This window comes from Mirounga angustirostris, unplaced genomic scaffold (genome assembly GCF_029215605.1).
Source record: "Mirounga angustirostris isolate CCGP_5_RB_7025 unplaced genomic scaffold, mMirAng1.0.hap1 SCAF_5, whole genome shotgun sequence".
In the NCBI taxonomy this organism is placed as follows: Eukaryota; Metazoa; Chordata; class Mammalia; order Carnivora; family Phocidae; genus Mirounga; species Mirounga angustirostris.
Window position 1 is genome coordinate 101,030,847 of NW_026991713.1, and position 20,400 is coordinate 101,051,246.

Consider the following 20,400-nt stretch of genomic DNA (forward strand, 5'->3'; position numbering starts at 1 on the left):
AAAAAATAGTTAAAAGAACAAAGTGGGGAGAGTGCCTGGGTGGCTCAGTCAGTTAAGCGTCTGCCTCAACTCAGGTCCTGATACCAAGTCCCACATCAGGCTCCCTGCTCATCCAGGAGTCTGCTTCTCCTCTACCCTTCCCCCTCCCCCCAGGTGGCTCAGTTGGTTGTGTCCGACTCTTGATCTCAGCTCAGCTCTTGATCTCAGAGTCATGAGTTCAAGTCCCTACTTAAAAAGAAAGAAAAGAATGCAGCGGATCTGTCTCCGACGGGTGGGACTGGGGTGGAGAATAGTGTAGCAGGGATCTTTTTCCAAATAAAACTTTTAGCACTATTTCACTTTCCAATATGTACATGTATTATTTTAATAAAAATTAGAATAAAAAATTTAAAGACCTGTTATATAAAGCAGAGGTCAGCAAACCTTTTCTTTAAAGTGCCAGATAGTAAATATCTTAGGTTTTGCAGGCTACGTGGTCTCTGTCACAACTATACAACTTGGGCCTCTGAGCCAAAGATAATATGTAAACAAATGGGTGTGGTTGTGTCCCAATAAAACTTTATCACAAAAAGAGGTGGCAGATTTGGGCCACAGGCCATAGTGTGCCAACCCCTGCTATAAAGCATGCTTTGAACGTTACAGTCAGACGTGGTTCAATATCCCACCCCACCTAATACATAATACATTATTTAAGTTGGGCAATTACTTAAACTTTCTGTGCTCCAATTTCCTCATCTGTAAAAGGGAATATTAGTAAAATCAACCTCATAAATGTGTCGTATTAAAATGATGTGATAAGGGGCACTGGGTGGCTCAGTTGGTTGGGCGTCTGCCTTTGGCTCAGGTCATGATCCCAGGGTCCTGGGATCGAGCCCTGCATCGGGCTCCCTGCTCAGCGGGGTGTCTGCTTCTCCCTCTCCCTCTGCTCCTCCCCCCGCTCGCGCTCGCTCACTCACTCTCTTTCTCAAATAAATAAAATCTTTAAAAAATAAAATAAAATTATGTGATAATAACAGTATCCAGCAAAAATCATCACTGGGTACTAAAAAGTTGTGGGGGAGACTCACAAAGTTTCAAATGAGCACTTGTTCACTTATTTGTTAAAAATAAAAGGGTATACACTGGGACTGTACCTAATGCCACTGAGTTGCACACTTAAAAATGGTTAAAATGGTTAAAAATTTAAGTTATGTATATTTTGCCACAATAAAAAAAAGGAGGGAGAATAACAACACAATCAAGGTTTATATCTCCTTCAGGCAGGATCTAACCCAGTCTGGGGCCCTGCCCATCCCGTGGCTGTGTCATCTCAGCACATGTGACCTCCAAGGTCATCACTGCAAGGGGAGAAAGTTGTTAAAGTCACACCAGTTCATAGCTGCCTTAGGCCAGAAGTGATATGCATCACTTGTGGTCACAGTTCACCGGACAGAACTTGTGACAAGGCTCCAACTTAATTGCAATGGAGGCTAGGAAATGTAAGAAAGCATTTGGTGAATACTGTCTCTTCTGCATCCGTTTTCCCCCCTCCAGTGTGAGCCCCTAGAAGGCAGAAGATTCTTGGATTCTTCTTGGCCCCCCAGTGAGTAGCATGGTACCTTGTTCCTAGTAAGGGGTCAGGGAGGGAAGTCTTTGGTGAGTGATTAAATGAATGAATGGATGGAGGATGAAGTACATAGTGTAGGATACAGAGACAAAGTATATTTTTTAATTCTTTAGAAACTGATTTTATAAAGCAAGAGTTACACTTCTCACACTTAAAAAGCAACTTGCTGGGGCGCGTGGGTGGCTCAGTCGTTAAGCATCTGCCTTTGGCTCAGGTCATGATCCCAGGGTTCTGGGATCGAGCCCCACATCGGGCTCCCTGCTCGGCGGGAAGCCTGCTTCTCCCTCTCCCACTCCCCCTGCTTGTGTTCCCTCTCTTGCTGTGTCTCTCTCTGTCAAATAAATAAATAAAATCCTAAAAAAAATAAAATAAAAAAGCAACTTGCTACTTTTCTAAACAGTATCTTAGAAGTCAACCTTTTATCACAGAAAAGGACAACTTCATCTCTGCCCATAAAGTAAAACACGGAATCATTCTTTTTTTTCCCTGCCAGTTACTACTTTGAGAAAAAGTTGACTGCCTTCCTTTCTAAAACTGTCTACAACCATTTTCCTATTATAAAATTAAAATATCTTTATTGTAGAAAGCTTTACACATATATCAAAAAATACGGAAGTAAAATTTGACTGGATCACCACCAGTAACAGATAACTGTCTTTTTTTATATGTGATTGAGTTTATGTGTGTATATTTTATGTGTGTGTGTATGTATGTGCATACTTGCTAAACAAAAGTAGAATCCAAATTTATCAGGCGTATCTTACGCAGCAGCTCAAATCTTCTTGGCCTTGCCTGTCTCTGAGGCCCCTGACCACTTTTTCTACCCCGGTTGCCATGAGGTAGACCAAATATGCATGAGTTCTAACTGAATGCACAGAGGCACCACCACTGGTCCCTTACTTCCTGCTCATGCTGGATGCCTCTCTCCCACCCCTAGCTTCCCTCTCACCTTGAAGGTGTGAGAACCTGTGGGACCCACCTGATGCCCACACATGCACAACCTGGAAGTCTGAGGGAGGGAATATACCATGCAGCAAACCTTTTACCAATGAGATACAGAAGCTGAGGGGTAAATTCTTCTCCCTACTTTCTTTGGGGGGGTTGTCCTGGGATACGGAACTTCATACACGCTCCTGAGAGACAGCGTTAGGAGATCAAGCAGTCAGTTGTACTTGTTACCAAGGGGTGGCCAGCTTGGAAATGTACCCTTGAACGGACTTACTCTTCCTTCTCTCCTCAATCTCCCTCTCCCTTACTTCTGCTTCCTGAAGAAATCATAGCACATAAGGTTTTGCCTCAAGTCTAGGTTCTGGGGTCCCCAGATATAGAGATACCATGGATGCTCTGCCAACTCTCCCTTCAGCTCTTACCACAAACGTGCACCCTGGCCTAACCGCCGAACGCCAACATATGTATCTCTTTATCTGAGGGCCTTTTTTGGCATCTAGGGCCCATTTTGTACCTGTTCATGGTAAGTTGGAAGAGCCAGAGAACCGATGCCCTTGGGAGCAGCCCTCCAACACTGACTGATGGGAGACCCTAGATCTCTTACCCATTTTGTGAGATAACACTGAGCTGTGAGTTCTACATTGGCTCGAGTTCCCCAGTGAAATTAGGTTTGGTTGCCCACTGGTGGTAACTGGCTTGACCATGCACCCTCACCCTCTGATGACTGCCTTTTCTTTCCTGTCTCACTCCCCTCTCCTCTACCAGTCCATCCTGGACTCTTCTCTCAGATAAGCTACTTACATTTGAAGAAAAATGTAGGGGGAGCAAAAGATACCTTTACAATGGAGAAATCTAACAGATGCTACCTTAATCAGGTAATCAAACATAATGTCACCAGTAATAGTCCCATGATAAGCTTCCTGATGGATACACGGAAAAGGTCAAAACATCACTTAGGGAGTATTCCTACTAATTTAATCATGACTCTAATCAAGAGGAAATAAATAAGTTGAAATCTACAAGGCTTGGACTCAAACCATGTCAATGTCTCAAAAAATAAAGCAAGTGAACTCTTCTAGATCAAGAGACTAAAGACACACAATGCACAACAACAACTACAGTGTGGTCCTTGAGAGGATTTTAGATCAGAAAAAAAAGCTGTAAAGGATAGTCTGGGACAGAGGTGATTCTGACGATGGACGGCATATTATTCAATGGTATTGCATTGTTGTTAAACTTGCGTCACAGTTATGTAAGAGAATGATCTCGTTCTTATATATGAGGAAGTAGTATGAGTGAATTGTCATGTTTTCTGCAACTTACTCTCAAATCATTCAACTAATAAAATGTGTGTGTGTGCGCAAAGAGGAGGAGAGGAAGATAAAGCAAAGTAACAAATTTATAAATCTAGGTGAAGGATATGCAGGCATCCCTTGTATAACTTTTCCAAAGGCTTCAAATGTTTCAAAATAAAATGTTAGGAAAGACTTCCTGCATAGCCACAGATATGGTAGCTACATAAATCCAAATATCCCAATACATCTAATGCAGACCAAAAAGAGAAACAAATAAAACCACAAATATCCCATATCTTGTAATATAATTAGAAGACTGAAAATACTGCAAGCTTCAAACTGCCTGGAATTAGAAAAACATCAACTTCTGGTGGAGATATTTCTCAAACACACATCCTAACTCTTCAAGGAGAGTAAGGCGGGACATAGATGGGAAGAGAAATGCATAGGAGAGAGAGAGGAGTAGGATGGAGAGCCTAAGATGGACCTAAATTGCTCCTGGGGAAAAAAACCCCACACTAAGTATGCAGATACTGACAGGGAGTTCTGGTAGGTCAGAGCAGTCCAGGAAAAAAGTGTATACACAACACAAGGAGGCAGTATTTGAAAGCCCATGTTTCTGGGGAGAAGATGGCAAAAAGGAATGAGCTGCCTTTTGAAACTGTGCTGTGAAGGGCGGAGAGCGCAGAGTATAGACCCTATAAGACAAGAGAAAATTTAGAAGTCAAAGGACATACAACCATGTCCCCTTTTTTGGCTTTTTGCCTTCTAGTAAAGAAACCATACTCACTACACTTACAAAAGAATAGGAACTGTTCTTGAACACGGAATCTCGTAAATCATCTATCAATCCTGTTCACAAAATACAAAATTAAAGATAAAAAAGAGTCAGTGAACTTGAAGATAGTGCAATAGAAATTATATAATCTGAAGAGGAGAAAAAGACAGACTGAAAATAATGAAAGAGTCTCAGGATCCTGTGGAATAATATAAAAACAGCTAACACAAATATAATTGAAGTCCCAAAAGAAGAGGTTAAAGAGAATGGAAAACAAAAACAACAACAAAAAAATTTAATGACTTGAAATTTCCTAAATTGGGTGACAGGAATAAATTTTTTAGATTTAAGGTCAGAAAACCTCAAGCAGGATAAACACAAAGAAAATCACACCTAGACACATTGCAGGCAAACTGCTGAAAACAAAAATAAAGAGAAAATCTGGGAAACAAAGAAAAATGGCACATTATATACAAAATAACAATAAAAATGATGACTCCATCTTACAATAGAGTTAAAAAGGCATACTTAGGAATAAATTTAATGAAAGATGTATAAGATCTCCCCACTGAAAACTACAAACAGTACTAAAAGCAACTAAGACTTAGTAAAAAGGGAGATATACCATGCTCATAGATTTTAAGAGTCAATACCATTGAAATGTTAATTTTTCCCAAATTGATGTAAAGATTAAATGTCATCCCAGTCATAACCATAACAGACTTTTTCATAGAAATTGATAAAATGGGGGCGCCTGAGTGGCTCAATCATTAAGTGTCTGCCTTCAGCTCAGGTCATGATCCCAGGGTCCTGGGATTGAGCCCCGCATCAGGCTCCCTGCTCAGCGGGAAGCCTGCTTCTCCCTCTTCCACTCCCCCTGCTTGTGTTCCCTCTCTCGTTGTGTGTCTCTCTGTCAAATAAATAAATAAAATCTTTAAAAAAAAAAGAAATTGATAAAATGATTCTAATACTGATATGGAAATGCAAAGGAACTAGACTGTCCAAATCAATCTTGAAAAACAACAAAGTTGTAGGACCTACACTATGTGACTTCATGACTTACTATAAAGCTACAATAATTAAAATTTAAGTAATTAAAACTATCACTGAAGCAAATAATACATTATATGTTAATAATTTAAAAAATAAATAAATAAAAAAGTAACTAAAACTGACATAAGAATTGATCAGTGGTGGGGCACCTGGGTGGCTCAGTTGGTTAGGTGACCAACTCTTGGTTTTGGCTCAGGTCAGGTTTCAGGGTCAAGGTCTTGGGGTTGTGGGATCAAGCCCTGCATTGAGCTCTGTGCTCAGCGGAGAGTCTACTGGAGACTCTCTCCCTCTCCCTCTCCTTCTGCCCCTCCCCCTACTCTTACACGCACTCTCTCTAAGATAAATAAATCTTTAATAAAAAAAAAATGAGGGGCGCCTGGGTGCTTCAGAAGTTAGGCGTCTGCCTTCGGCTCAGGTCATGAGCCCAGGGTCCTGGGATCGAGCCCTGCATCAGGCTCCCCGCTCCGCGGGAAGCCTGCTTCTCCCTCTCCCACTCCCCCTGCTTGTGTTCCTGCTCTCGCTGTGTCTCTCTCTGTCAAATAAACAAAATCTTTAAAAAAAAAAAAAAAAAGATCAGTGGAATAGGAAAAAAAAGCCCAGAAACTAACCACCATTTATACAGTCATCTGAATGGCAATCTGAATTGCAAAGATACAAATGTAATGCAATGGCATTTTCAACAAATGATGGGACAACTGGATATCCATATGGGGAAAAAATTTTATATTTTCCAGAAAGTATTTTTCACACAATTCACAAAAACTAGAGATGGATCATAGGCCTAAATATAAAAGCTACAACCATAAAATTTCTAGAAGAAAATATAGAACTATATCTTCACATCCTAGAGGTGGTCAAGATTTCTTAGACAAGACTCAGAAAGCAGTGACAATAAAAAAAAAAAAAAAAGATAAATATGACTACACCAAAATGTAATACTTTGCTTATCAAAGAGCACTCTATGAAAATGGATACGCAACCATAAAACACTGATATCCAGGATATAAAAAAGATATAACTCCTGCAACTCAATAATAAAGACAAGAACCCCAATTTTAAGTAGTCAAAAATCTGGGCAGGCGCTTAAAGGAAGATATCCAAATGTCAACAAGCCCAGAAAGTGTTCAACATCATTAGTAATCAAGGACTAAAATTAAAACCATAATGACATACCCCTCCATACCCTCCAGAATAGCTAAAAATAAAGACTACAGCACCAAAATTGGCAAGGATGTGAAGCTACTGGAATTCTCATACACCGTTGGCTGGAAAAAGAATGATAAAACTATTCAGCTGTAAGCACATGCTACCCTCCATGAATAAAGAATCATGACTTAGGTTCAGAGGGTAGAACAGCCGGCCACTACCTACAGCCTTCCCAATCTTAACATTTCAGAAAAGTACTAGAGCAAAGAAAGAGTATTTCCAATGCCCTAAGAATACTAGAGTATAGATTTACTCAACATAAATAGTAAAGGAAAGAGAATGAAGATTCAGGGAAGGAAGGCAGAGAGAATTCCTCTTCTGAAACACCTTCTAAACCTTTCCATTATATAAACTTTTCATATACTTAATGACTTTAAACCATTTTCTACCTCCTTAAGTTAATGAAAACCTCGCCCTCCTGGGGGAGACTCCTGAGCCCTCAAGTGGCAGCTATTGATTCTTATCCCAGACATTTCAGGGTAAAGAGGTGAACTCTTTGTTCCCCTCACCGCTGACAGACCATTACTATGCTACCCTCTTCCATAAAGCACGATTCCTTTGAAGTTTACACCATCTGACTGTAGCCCTATTCAACAGCCTTGATTTTGCAATCTACTACCCTAATTACAGTTCTCATTCACTAGACTTTCTGGAATTTAGCTCTGTCTTTTCCATTCCAAGACCTGCCTTCATGCACATCCAAATGGAATGCACATATCGAACCTCTGCACTAAGCACCAGGTCCACGTAGCTCCCTCAACTTGAAATCTTCACTAAGACACCTCAAATTCAGGAGCACCTGGGTGGCTCAGTTGGTTAAGCGTCTGCCTTCAGCTCAGGTCATGATCCCAGAGTCCAGAGATCAAAACCCACGTCAGAATCCCTGCTCAGCAGGCAGTCTGCTTCTCCCTCTGCCCCTCACCCACCCCACTCATGCTCGCTCTCTCGTTCTCTCTCTCAAATAAACAAATAAAATTTAAAAAAAAAGACACCTCAAATTCAATATGTATAAAATTCAGCTCATAATCTACATACTTCCCCACCTTAGGCCATCATCAGTGTTTTCTCAGTAAATGGCACACACAACTATACAGCTGCATGAGGCAGAAACAGCTTTGTATTTAATTTAGCTGCTCTCTCACCCAAACATCAAAAAGGCATTTTGATTCCACTAGATCAGTATCTCTTGAACGCATTTTCTCAATTTCTACACTCACTGCCCTAATCCAAGCATCTGCTGTACCATGAGGAGACTCCACAGTAACTACCAACTGATCTCACTGAGTCTATGCTCACATATTCTGTACTGCACACTGCAATCAAAAAGACTTTTGTTTTCAAAGAACTTTGTGCTTCATTCTCAGCACATGCAGGCAGCTAGGCACAAAGCAAATAATATTTGTTGAATAAAATCTATGTCAGAGTGAAAAACCAATAAAGACTCAAATAATCAATACCCCTTATTCTAACAACTCTATGGTTTTACAGCTTAAGTAGAATACTTATAATTACTGATATTAACTGTTCCTAGCCTATAGCCAGAATAAAATATTCAGTCCATGACCAGAGGCTCCCAAACAACATATTGAAATCATGGTTTCAATGGTGCACTTACTCTCTTTATTATACATACTGACATTTCTAAACAGGGGATAACCATTATCTTCTGGTAGTACCTAACTATTGAGGCACATTATGACCAGACAAATAAATAAGCATATAAAAATATGATCATTACCCTTAGAAGGATTCTAATTTCTTGTTCAATAGCAGATTGAGTTTCTGGACTCAGTTTCCCAGTATCACTGTAGGTCATAACTCCAAGCTAAAACAAACGAAAAGAAATTGAACAGAAAAACCCTAAACCACTAATAAATGTAACAGAGGAAGTACTATCCTATACTTAAGGAAACATCATGGGGACAAGGAAGAAATTCAATATAAAAACACCCTTGAGGGCAAAGAAATTTCATCATTCTTCTGAAAGTATAAGACTAAAATTAAAAATATAAGAGAAAAAATTTAAAATAATAAGTATGGCTCTGAGTACCTTCTTCGAAAACCTTTGCAGCTATTCCAAATCCAGAAATCCACAATGTAATGTATTAGAAATGATTCATGAAGCCACAGTGATAATGTAGGAGAGTGAAATATGTGGAAAGGGTAAAGTAAGCAAGCTCAGCAAATAGGTGTTTTATGTCATAAGAACAGAAAATAGAATATCTTATCATTTGCTTAACTCATGAGATACTGTTATTGTCCAAGCAGCCAGAATGGAAAGTGAATACTATATGTTATTACTCAAAAAACAAAAACAGTTTAGTTTAGAATAAGCTGTGACAAATCTACTTGAAATGAGACGGGCGGGGGGGAAGTAAGTGTTACCAATTTATAATGAGAACCCTCTCTCATAGGGCGCCTGGGTAGCTCAGTTATTTAAGCGACTGCCTTCGGCTCAGGTCATGGTCCCAGAGTCCCGGGACTGAAGTCCTGCATCGGGTTCCCTGCTCCCTCTGACCCTCCCCCGTCTCGTGCTTTCTCTCTCTCTCGCTCGCTCTCTCTCAAATAAAATCTTAAAAAAAAAAAAAAAGAACCCTCTCTCATAAACAGACCTTGGCAAATCATCATTTGATACATGAGGAAGGGTTAAAATTAGCTATTACCTTTTCACTCATTCCAAATTTGGTAACCATCCGCTTTGCTATTTTAGTTGCATTATCAAAATCACTGGAAGCACCTAAAATTTTAAAATATACATAGAACTCAATTTTTTAAAGTATTTTTAAATCAGCAAGCACAATTTGAACTAAAGCCATTCTTTACAGCCAACCTGTTGTGATATGGTCAGTTCCAAATATAAGCTCCTCAGCTACTCTTCCTCCCATACTAACGTCCATCTGTGCAAGCAACTGAGCTCTAGTTTCATTCCATCTGTCATTCTCAGGCAAAAGGGACACCTAGACAATTGAAAACAAAGAAAAACTTCAGACACAGTTTGAAATACCTATATTAATAATCAGAATTATCATTTGGCTCTTGCTATAGTACTTAATATCATGATGCTGACAGCTCAAAAAAATTGAGTAGAGATGGTCTCAGGCGACTAATGACAAAACTGGCAATATACAAAATAAGAAAAATTCTTTATAAGGCAAAAGTTCATTTTATATGTAATGCGTATATGATGCTGCAAGAGGATGGACTTATACCCAGGTGCACAAAAATGCTTAAAATGTCTATCATTAGAAAGGTATGAAAATGAAACTTGTACTCGATAAGAAAAATCTTAGAAAAACTATGGAACCACTGACATAGTTTCTTTGTGGAGGGAAAAGAGCAATTACCTATTTAAGAATGATACTTTGTTGTCATTCCAGATTTAAATTTCATAATGTAAATATATAATATTTGAAATATTAGTATTCTTTATTAGCAGATGTTTCACCAGTATCTCTGATTTCACAATGGTTCAGAAGGTTAAAGAAGAAAGTTCTCAGCAAACTTAGGAATTAGTTGAATTTTCTTTTTAATTATTTTCATCAATAATTTCCTACGTAAGTTTTTGGAGAGTGTTACTTGAAAGAAAAGAAAAAAAAACTACAAGATACTTACATGTCCAAGTGTTGGCCCTCGTGGCATGATTGTAGCTTTGTTGATAGGCATTGCATCTTTAGTATAATATGCAATAATAGCATGACCAGATTCATGATATGCTGTGATGGTTTTGTTTTTGTTATCAATTTCCACACTTCTACGTTCAGGCCCTAAGGATAAAAATTTAACTGAATAAAATTATTCTGTTAGGAAAGTATATTTAGATGAATGAAACCCACTTGCCTTTAAGTAATTCTTAGGGTGACATGACTTAATATCATTAACAAATATTTTAAACCACAATAACTTGACAAATGACAACCAAAATTGTAAGAGCTGTCATCTTACTCCTTACTATCAACAAGGAAAAAGTTTAATTCTATTTCCAGAAAATAAATTTAAAGAAGAAATGTCATAACTAACCTGTTCTGAAGCCAATTCAAGATTTAAAATCAAATACTGAAAATTAGTAAAATTATTCTTTTATCAGCAATATCAGACAAGAGGAAACACATGGGCACCCCTGCCCCCAAAGAGTATAATCATACAAACTATATTTGTTCTGTAAGAGGCCCAATTGTGTGGCTATTTTTGAGTATGTGTTTTCTTACTCCTGTACCTTTCTTTTTTATAACCTTTTTCTCAAAAAGAATTTATTCTTTAACATAATGAACAGTGTTAAGACAGGGAAAAAGAAAAAAGGGGAGAGAAAACCTACCCATTAGAATTTTATCTTTGGAAAACTCTAGTTCCTTCATGGTAACTGTTTCTTTTCCATCCACAGCTGCCTTTAATGCAGCCTGGTTCACAAGATTCTCCAACTCTGCTCCAGAAAAGCCAACAGTACCTCGAGCTATAATTTCTGGATCAACAGCTACACAGACAAACACAATATTAAAATTCCAGAACAACTCTTCAGAAACAACTCGCATTCCAAAAGAAAAAAGAAAACAGCTATCCTGAACTAGAACTTAAAATATTTATTTCACTGTAACTATAAAATAAACTTATTTTTCTAGAGGAAAAAGCCAAATGTGCCATTAAATATATCATTAAAACTACCAGTGGGACAAATCACAGAAGTTCTTAAAGAACTTTGTGGAAAAAAAAAAACAAAGAAATTCAGAGTTGCCAGACTTGATTTATAAACCTTCAAATTATAACCTAAATTGTTACTAGCCTAAGCACAAACTGAAAATGTATACTCAGACAACAGTTTATTGGGGCACCTGGGTGGCTCGGTCGTTAAGCGTCTGCCTTTGGCTCAGGTCATGATCCCAGGGTCATGGGATCGAGCCCCACATCGGACTCCCTGCTCAGCGGGAGGCCTGCTTCTCCCTCTCCCACTCCCCCTGCTTGTGTTCCTGCTCTTGCTGTCTCTCTCTGTCAAATAAATAAATAAAATCTTTAAAAAAAAAAAAAGACATTTTGTTTTCTGAATTTCATCTTGAAATACTTTATACATAAGTATTCAGTATTTTATGTACATTTATAAAAGCTCCCATTATAAGAAACATATCTGGTTTTACAAATTGATTCACCTATCTTTGAAAATACTGCAGCTTAATAGCTGCATTTATTACTTAAGTGGGTCCATAATATTTTCGTGTGTTTTGTTTTACAGTTTGCTTCTTTTGGGCCCAAAGTGATTATATGTGTTTTTTCTACTATTACATTCATCTTAAAAACAGTTATATATATATTTATCTTCAAGTATTATTTATCTAAGTAATCTAAAGAAAACAGTCTTTTTTTTTTTTTAAGATTTTATTTATTTATTTGAGAGAGTGAGTGAGAAAGAGAACATGAACAGGGGCAGCGGGAAATGGAGAATCAGACTCCCCTGCTGAGCAGAAAATCCTATTCAGGGCTCAATCCCAGGACCCTGGGATTACGACCTGAGCCAAAGGCAGCTGCTTAACAGACTGAGCCACCCAGGTGCCCCAAGAAATAAACTTTTTAAAAAGGACATATAAGGGGCGCCTGGGTGGCTCAGTTGTTAAGCGTCTGCCTTTGGCTCAGGTCATGATCCCAGGGTCCTGGGATTGAGCCCCACATTGGGCTCCCTGCTCGGCGGGAAGCCTGCTTCTCCCTCTCCCACTCCCCCTGCTTGTGTTCCCTCTCTCGCTGTGTCTCTCTCTGTCAGATAAATAAATAAAATCTTTTAAAAAAGGACATATAAATGGAGAGAAAAAAAGGACATATAAAAAACTGGTCTTTTGAGACATTTGTCAAGTAACCACAAACAGGGCAGAATGAAATATTACCATTTTATAGAGATAATAATAAAGTTTATTACTGGAATCAGACTTACACTGATCAAACTTTATTTTATTGAGATACCATTTCAAAATTTCTGTTCGACCTTTTACATCTGGTCTTGGAACTGTAACCTGCATGTCAAAACGACCAGGACGTATTAAGGCACTAAAGGGAGAAGAAGAAAATATAAATTAATAATCTGAGCACACTGAAGGTCAAATTAAATAGGACTGACACTCTAAAGTCAAGATGGAAGGATAATGGCAACCAGAGGTGAGACTGGAGTTTTGGTTTTTATTTTAATTCCAGGACAGTTAATATACAGTGCTGTATTAGTTTCAGGTATACAATATAGTGATTCAACAATTCCACACATCACCCAGTGCTCATCACAACAGGTGCACTCCCTAATCCCCATCACCTATTTCACCCTAGATTGGAGTTTTGAACATAAATATTCAGATAACTCCTTGTAAAACAGGACTCAAGTAACAGTTTCAATAACCAGAAGGCAGAACAAAGGTTGACAGAGAGAGGTAATACACAACCCTCAAAAACAAAAACACGCAAGCCAGTCACTCAAGGAAAAATAATTCTAGAGCAGTCTATTATGAGAGCTACACTGTGATAGCTTCCTATCACAACTGCTGTAAGTACAGAATGTTAAACTACAGACTTAGGCAAAGATAAAACTGTTAGATCAAATTAAAATATGAGTAACTTCTATGATAAAATCAAAAATTTAAAACTCTAATAAATTTTATTTTAAAAATGCTCTCCACCACCCCCAAATTCTGTGATATAAAGTTGTCAGAAGATTAATGACTTTACTGAAATTTAAATCACGTATCACAGAATCTCAAGTAGATAATCGAGTGGTTTTTAATATATTCAAAGTTGTGCAATTATCAACAATCTAACTCAAGAATATTTTTATTCCCCCACCCCAAAAGAAACCCCACAGCCACCAACAGTCACTAGTCTCCATTCTTCCCACCCTCTGGCAACCACTAATCTACTTTCTGTTGCCACCGATTTGCTTATTCTGGACATTTCATATAAAAAGAATCATATGTGATGTTTTGTGATGAGCTTCTTTCTCTTTTAAAGTTCATCCATGGTTCAGTATGCATCAGTACTTGTCAAAAAAGTCTTTTAATACGTACTTATCTAATGCCTCTGGGAAGTTTGTGGCTCCTATTATGATAACTCTTTCATTGGGTTTAAAACTATTAAAAAAGAAAAAAAGTAACGTTTCACTGAATATTAAGAGTACACATATAGAAATGCTCTACACAAAACTGTTTATCATTAAACTTAGTAACAGCAAAAAAGAGGGACTGATCTTTTTTATACCCAAAGTGATAAGACATCTCTATTATTTTTTAAAAGGAACAAATGTTATTAGGCCAGTACACTTCAATAAAAATGCTAATAATAAGTCACAAAGTCATCTATGATTACATGCCTTCACGGTATTTGTTCTACTTAGGAAGACATGACCTGACAGGAAAGGCTTGGGTAGGGGTGCCTGGGTGGCTCAGTCGTTAAGCGTCTGCCTTCGGCTCAGGTCATGATCTCAGGGTCCTGGGATCGAGCCCCGCATCGGGCTTCCTGCTTGGCAGGGAGCCTGCTTCTCCCTCTCCCACTCCCCCTGCTTGTGTTCCTTCTCTGGGTGTGTCTCTCTCTGTCAAATAAATAAATAAAATCTTAAAAAAAAAAAAAAAGAAAAGGCTTGGGTACCTGACTCATTTGTGAAAAATTATTCTCAAGTTTACCAATTCAAATTATTTCCTCCTAGACTTCCTGTTTGGTTCCAAAATGTCTTATATGGTTTTAAGAAGTTTTTCCTTCTTTCAAAGCAATCCCACATCTTGCTCTTTATATTATAAAAACTGATACAAACTTTTAATCTACCACAACACTAATACCTAGTCACAAATTGTGTAGGAACCAGCATACACTCTTTACATCTCCAAATAGACTAGTATTCTCAACTGGAATCATCACTTTCCTGTCATCATACAATTAATGAAAAAAGGTATAGAGATCACCAATTAAGAAGAGTTGATATGTCAATCACTCCATTAGTAATGCAAAGAACACAATACAGAGAATACAGCTTGCCTTGACTTCTTGCACAGGGACTACTCTGTTGCCTACATTTTTTTCTATTTCTTTCTCTTTAAGATTTTATTTTTAAGAAATCTCTATACCCCATGTGGGGCTCAAACACACAACTACGAGATCAAGAGCTGCATGCTCCACTGACTGAGCCAGCCAGACACCCCGCTATTTCTCGAATGTTACCAAATATATCACCATATACCAAAGACAGAGGACGATTCAATTACCCATCCATTTCAGCAAGAAGTTGATTTATAGTCTGCCTTGAATATGGGTGCATTGGAGACTCAATTCGCTTCCCACCAACAGAATCTAATTCATCAATAAATATAACACAGGGAGCATTTGCTTTTGCTTCCCCTAGGAAAAGAGAAAAGATTCAAGTAAGTTTAATGAAATCAATACTTTTTGAACAAAATCATGTAAGTATTAAAAACCTGTAAGCCTGTCAAAAGCCAACAGAAGACATTCATTAAGGAGAAAATACACAAAAGGAGATCTTTCTTTCTTTTAAAACTGACATAAGAACAGTAGCCTCGGGAAAAAAAACTGTACCATAGAAAATGATATATAATAAAAACTAAGTATTCATTCTTCCACTGTACAAACCATATACAATCAGACTGGAGGCTAATTATTCTTTAATTACATGCTATTGAATTGATGAATAAGATAAAAAGGATAACAACAACAACAAAAAAAACCCAGCTTTTCAACAGGCCCCAACCTCATCTAACACTTCTAGCTCTTCTATTTGGGGAAAAAGCACGGTTCTGTTTTAGCTCACACATTAAATTACCTAAAACCAAAACCCCACAATGGCTAGGTCAGCTATCAGTCATAATCAAGTAGGAAATAAAAGGTAAGAAGCCCTCTTTCCCTTAAATTAACAAAATTTCGTATTATATGAAAGATACATTAAAACATACTAAATAGATTTCTGATACGGCTGGCTCCCACACCCACAAACATTTCATCAAATTCTGATCCAGAAGCATAATAAAAAGGAACATCAGCTTCTCCAGCCACAGCTCGAGCAAGAAGTGTCTTCCCTGTCCCTGGTGGTCCAACTAAAAGTATTCCTAAAAGAAAAAATAAATAGAATGGGTCAAATTAAAAAATAAAAATAAACCCTGATGTGAACCTATAAAAGTTATTAATTAATGTATATATAGTTTTGAGGTTGAAGGCACATGACCAATATTTTGAAACAAAACATACGTCTCTACTAATGATTCACTTCAGGATCTTCAAAACTAATTTTTCTCTACCATTTCTATCTTGAGCGAATGGAATATAATAAACTTATTTATCACTAAACAAGATAAAACTCACATAAACACAGATTAAGAGATTAAACAACCAAATGTGACACATGAACCCTTGACTTGATGCTCTTCCATAAAAAACATTTAAGAAATTCTAGGGACATCTGATGCAAATTTGAAAAAATATTGGAGTACAAGATATTAAGGAAATAGTATTTAGTTTTATTTGGTAGGATAAATTATTCTCTTTAGGATAATGTCCTTAGTCTTAGGTGATACACAGCAAAGTATTTAGATGTATAAAGTAATTAATGTCTACAGCTTTGTAACTATTCCATATGTTTGAAAATCTTCCTAACAGCAGTATGTTTTTCATAAGTGGGAATAACAGAATTCTCTGGTTTCCACAACTTTTCATTTTTCATGTAAAAAAAAAAACTGTATTAATGCTATATTTTAACATAAAACTCTTTTTAAAGGAAAGTTGCTGAAAAATACCCTTAAGACTATCCTCTTGTATTGCCATGTTATTGTTACTCTTAGCTGGTTTAAATCATCATATCAATTTCTGTAGGATCTATTTTGGTACCTGAGAATTTTCCCACAATTTTATAAAATATCCCTTGTGATTAGAAAAAGTGTAACTACTTTATGACTTTAAACGTGTTCTTTATGATGTTATAGTATTGACTTTAATAAATGAATCCCAAATTAGCAGAGATTCATGCAAACATTTTTATATACTGCTGAACACTGTCAGTAGAGATAGTGGGCAGCATAAAAACAAACCTTAAATATGAGTCCCCCCTTTAACTCACCAATTCCATTTCTAGAATTGGAATCTAGAATAATAAAAAAATAAATAAATGAGTAAATATAGAATTTATTCTAAGGAGATAATTAAGCATGTGGGCAAAGCCTTGAGATATTAAGATGATTATCACAGTGCTGATTTTATTATTTTAATTAAAAACTGTTTTAGTTGATACACAGTTACATTAATTTCAGATGTACAACATAGTGATTTGACAAGTTTATACATTATGCTGTGCTCACCACAAGTGTAGCTACCATCTGTCACCATACAATACTATTACAGTATCACTGACTATATTTCCTATGCCTTTTATTCCTCTGACTTACCCATTCGACAACTGGAAGCACGTTTCTCCCTTTCCCCTTCACCCATTTTGCCCAGCCCTCACATTGCTAATTTTAAGAGCAAAACATTGGAAACCATAAAAGTTTAATATAAGTGGTTAAAGTATAGTACAATCCTACGGTACAAGGACACCACAAAGTCATTACAATCTTGTACCCAGTTCCAGCATACGGTTTTCCCTCACACCCACAAACAGTTCTCCAACACCAGATGGGCATCTTAATATTCAACTCAATTCTCATGCTACCTACCTGGAGATAGCATCAAATACTGTAAGTTAAGGACTTGGTCCCAAAAGACGGCCTCTATCCCCAACCCTCACCATGTCATCTGCAAGACCAGGTTGTTACCTGTGCTTCTGACTGACATATCATAGACAGGAGGTTCCAGGGACCCCTTTCTTGGATTTGATTAATTTGCTAGAATAGCTCAAAGAACTCAGAGAAACATTCTACTTACTCGATTACTGGTTTATTATAGAAGGATACAATTCAGGAACAGTCAGTCAGATGGAAGAGATGCATAGGGCAAGGAAAGGGAAAAGGATTGCTGAGCTGCTATGCCCTCTCTGGATATGCCACTCTTCCCACATCTCCACATGTTCACCAACCTAGAAGCTCTCTGAATCCTATCCTTTTGGGTTTTAGTGGAGGCCTCATTACATAGGCATGACTGACTCAGCCTCCAGCCACTCTCCCCTCCTAGTCAGGAGGGTAAGACTGAAAGTTCCAGCCCTCTAATCACATGGCTGATTCTCCTGGCAACCAGCTCCTAACCTTAGGTGTGTTCTAAAAGTCGCCTCATCAACACAACAGAAGACAAATCTATTGCTGTCATCACCATGAAACTACAAGAATGGGACTAACACTAAATATATATTTCTTATTATAAATCACAAGAGTCATTAAAAATCATATTAACTGTGAGAAAACATGAGACAAAGGCAAACCGAGGAACATTCCACAAATTAGTATGTATTCTGCACAATTTTTAAGGTCATGAAAGATCCACACACACTCCCATAAGAAAAGGCTGAGGAGGTGAGCCTGGGTGGCTCAGTCAGTTAAACATCCGACTTCGGCTCAGATCACGATAAGGTCGTTAAGACTGAGCCCCACGTGGGGCTCCACACTCAGTGTCTGCTTTAGATTCTCTCTCCTCCTGCCCTCCCCCAGACCAACTCCTGTGCTTGCATGTGTGCTCACTCTCTCACATAAGTAAATGGACAGATAGCTAGCTAGCTAGACAGACAGACAGAAAGACAGACGGGCAGGCTGAGGAATTTTTTCAGGTTAAAAGAAAAATCTAAGGGTGCCTGGGTGGCTCAGTAGGTTAGGCAGCCAACCCTTGATTCTGGCTCAGGTCATGCTCTCAGGCTCCTGGGATTGAGCCCCATGGCTGCTCTGCACTCAGGAGGGAGTCTGCTTGAGGATTCTCTCTCTCCCTCTGCTCCTCCCCCCACCTGCTCTACCTCTCTCTCTCTTTCTCTAAAACAAATTGATTTAAAAAAAAAGATTAAAGAAAAATCTAAATGTGTAAACCTGGATTGAGTCTAAACCTGGGGTTGGGGGTGGGGGATGGGAGGACCCCACTACAAAAGATATTATTAAGAGAAATGCAGAAATTTGAATATAACTGAATTTCATCATAGTTCTGAAACCATGTTAAATTTCCTCATTTTAATAACTATGTTGGAGTTACATAATAGAATTTCTTTTTTTTTTTTTAATTTTATTCTTATGTTAATCCCCATACATTACATCATTAGTTTTAGATGAAGTGTTCCATGATTCATTGTTTGTGCACAACACCCAGTGCTCCATGCAGAATGTGCCCTCCTCAATACCCACCACCAGGCTAACCCATCCTCCCACCCCCCTCCCCTCTAGAACCCTCAGTTTGTTTTTCAGAGTCTATCGTCTCTCATGGTTCGTCTACCCCTCCGATTTCCCCCGCTTCATTCTTCCCCTCCCGCTACCTTCTTCTTCTTCTTTTTTTTTTCTTAACATATATTGCCATAATAGAATTTCTTATTTATAGGAAATACATAATGAGGTATTTGGGGTTAAAGGAGCATGATATCTACAATTTACTCTTAAACAGTTTAAAAATACATTTATGTAGCAGCGCCTGGGTGGCTCAGTCGTTAGGCATCTGCCTTCAGCTCAGGTCATGATCCCAGGATCCTAGGATCGAGCCCCACATCGGGCTCCCTGCTCAGTAGGAAGCCTGCTTCTCCCTCTCCCACTCCCCTGCTTGTGTTCCCTCTCTCGCTGTGTCTCTCTCTGTCAAATAAAGAAAATCTTAAAAAAAAAATACATTTATGTAAAGAAAGTGAGCAAATGGGACAAAGTGCTAAAAAACTATTGAGTTTTGTTAAGAGTACAGAGAGTTCTCTGCACTATTCTCACAACTGAAATTGTTAACAAAACTCAAAATCCCCTTCCCCTCAAAAAAGGTTATACAACGTTCAGAATGAAGACTTATTTGTAAAATAGCAATTAAGAACTAAACTTTAAGCTTTTAAATTGGTAAAGATTAAATTAGTAATGGATTACAGTATTTTTTTGACGTCAAGTCATGGTAAAGGGAAGATATCTTACCTTTTGGAAGTTTACCTCCAAGCACGGTAAATTTTTGTGGATTTTTCAGGAATTCAACAACCTCCTGTAATTCTTGTTTAGCTTCCTCCACCTAAAGTGATATAATTTATCAAACAATTTTAAGTAATGATTAGATTATCAAGGCCTCCTCTTTGAAAATAGTAAATTTAACTGGAAATTAACTTGAAGGCTCCCTTATAAATGCACACACAAAAGGGATTTCACCCAACTCTTTTTGCCAATTATGCGGTCTCCTTACATATCTCAACAAAAAACATTAACTTCTTACATTTTTTTTTAAGATTTTATTTATTTATTTGACAGAAAGAGACACAGCGAGAGAGGGAACACAAGCAGGGGGAGTGGGAGAGGGGGAAGCAGGTCTCCCGCAGAGCAGGGAGCCCGATGCGGGGCTCGATCCCAGGACTCTGGGATCCTGACCTGAGCCGAAGGCAGACGCTTAATGACTGAGCCAGCCAGGTGCCCCAACTTCTTACA

General features: G+C 38.0%; 1 protein-coding gene across 1 annotated transcript in view; it reads right to left on the bottom strand.

The window, feature by feature from the left end:
* RAD52 (RAD52 homolog, DNA repair protein) overlaps positions 1–20,400 on the bottom strand; it is a 69,969-nt gene that overhangs the window by 25,360 nt on the left and 24,209 nt on the right. Inside the window, exons 8-17 of the mRNA XM_064591730.1 lie at positions 19,903–19,993; positions 15,799–15,951; positions 15,097–15,229; positions 13,909–13,971; positions 12,795–12,907; positions 11,199–11,354; positions 10,499–10,650; positions 9,717–9,843; positions 9,550–9,623; positions 8,625–8,711 (exon numbers count right to left, since the gene is read on the bottom strand). Of these exons, the coding sequence (XP_064447800.1) occupies positions 8,625–8,711; positions 9,550–9,623; positions 9,717–9,843; positions 10,499–10,650; positions 11,199–11,354; positions 12,795–12,907; positions 13,909–13,971; positions 15,097–15,229; positions 15,799–15,951; positions 19,903–19,993 (1,149 nt within the window). The remainder of the gene's footprint in view (positions 1–8,624; positions 8,712–9,549; positions 9,624–9,716; positions 9,844–10,498; positions 10,651–11,198; positions 11,355–12,794; positions 12,908–13,908; positions 13,972–15,096; positions 15,230–15,798; positions 15,952–19,902; positions 19,994–20,400) is intronic.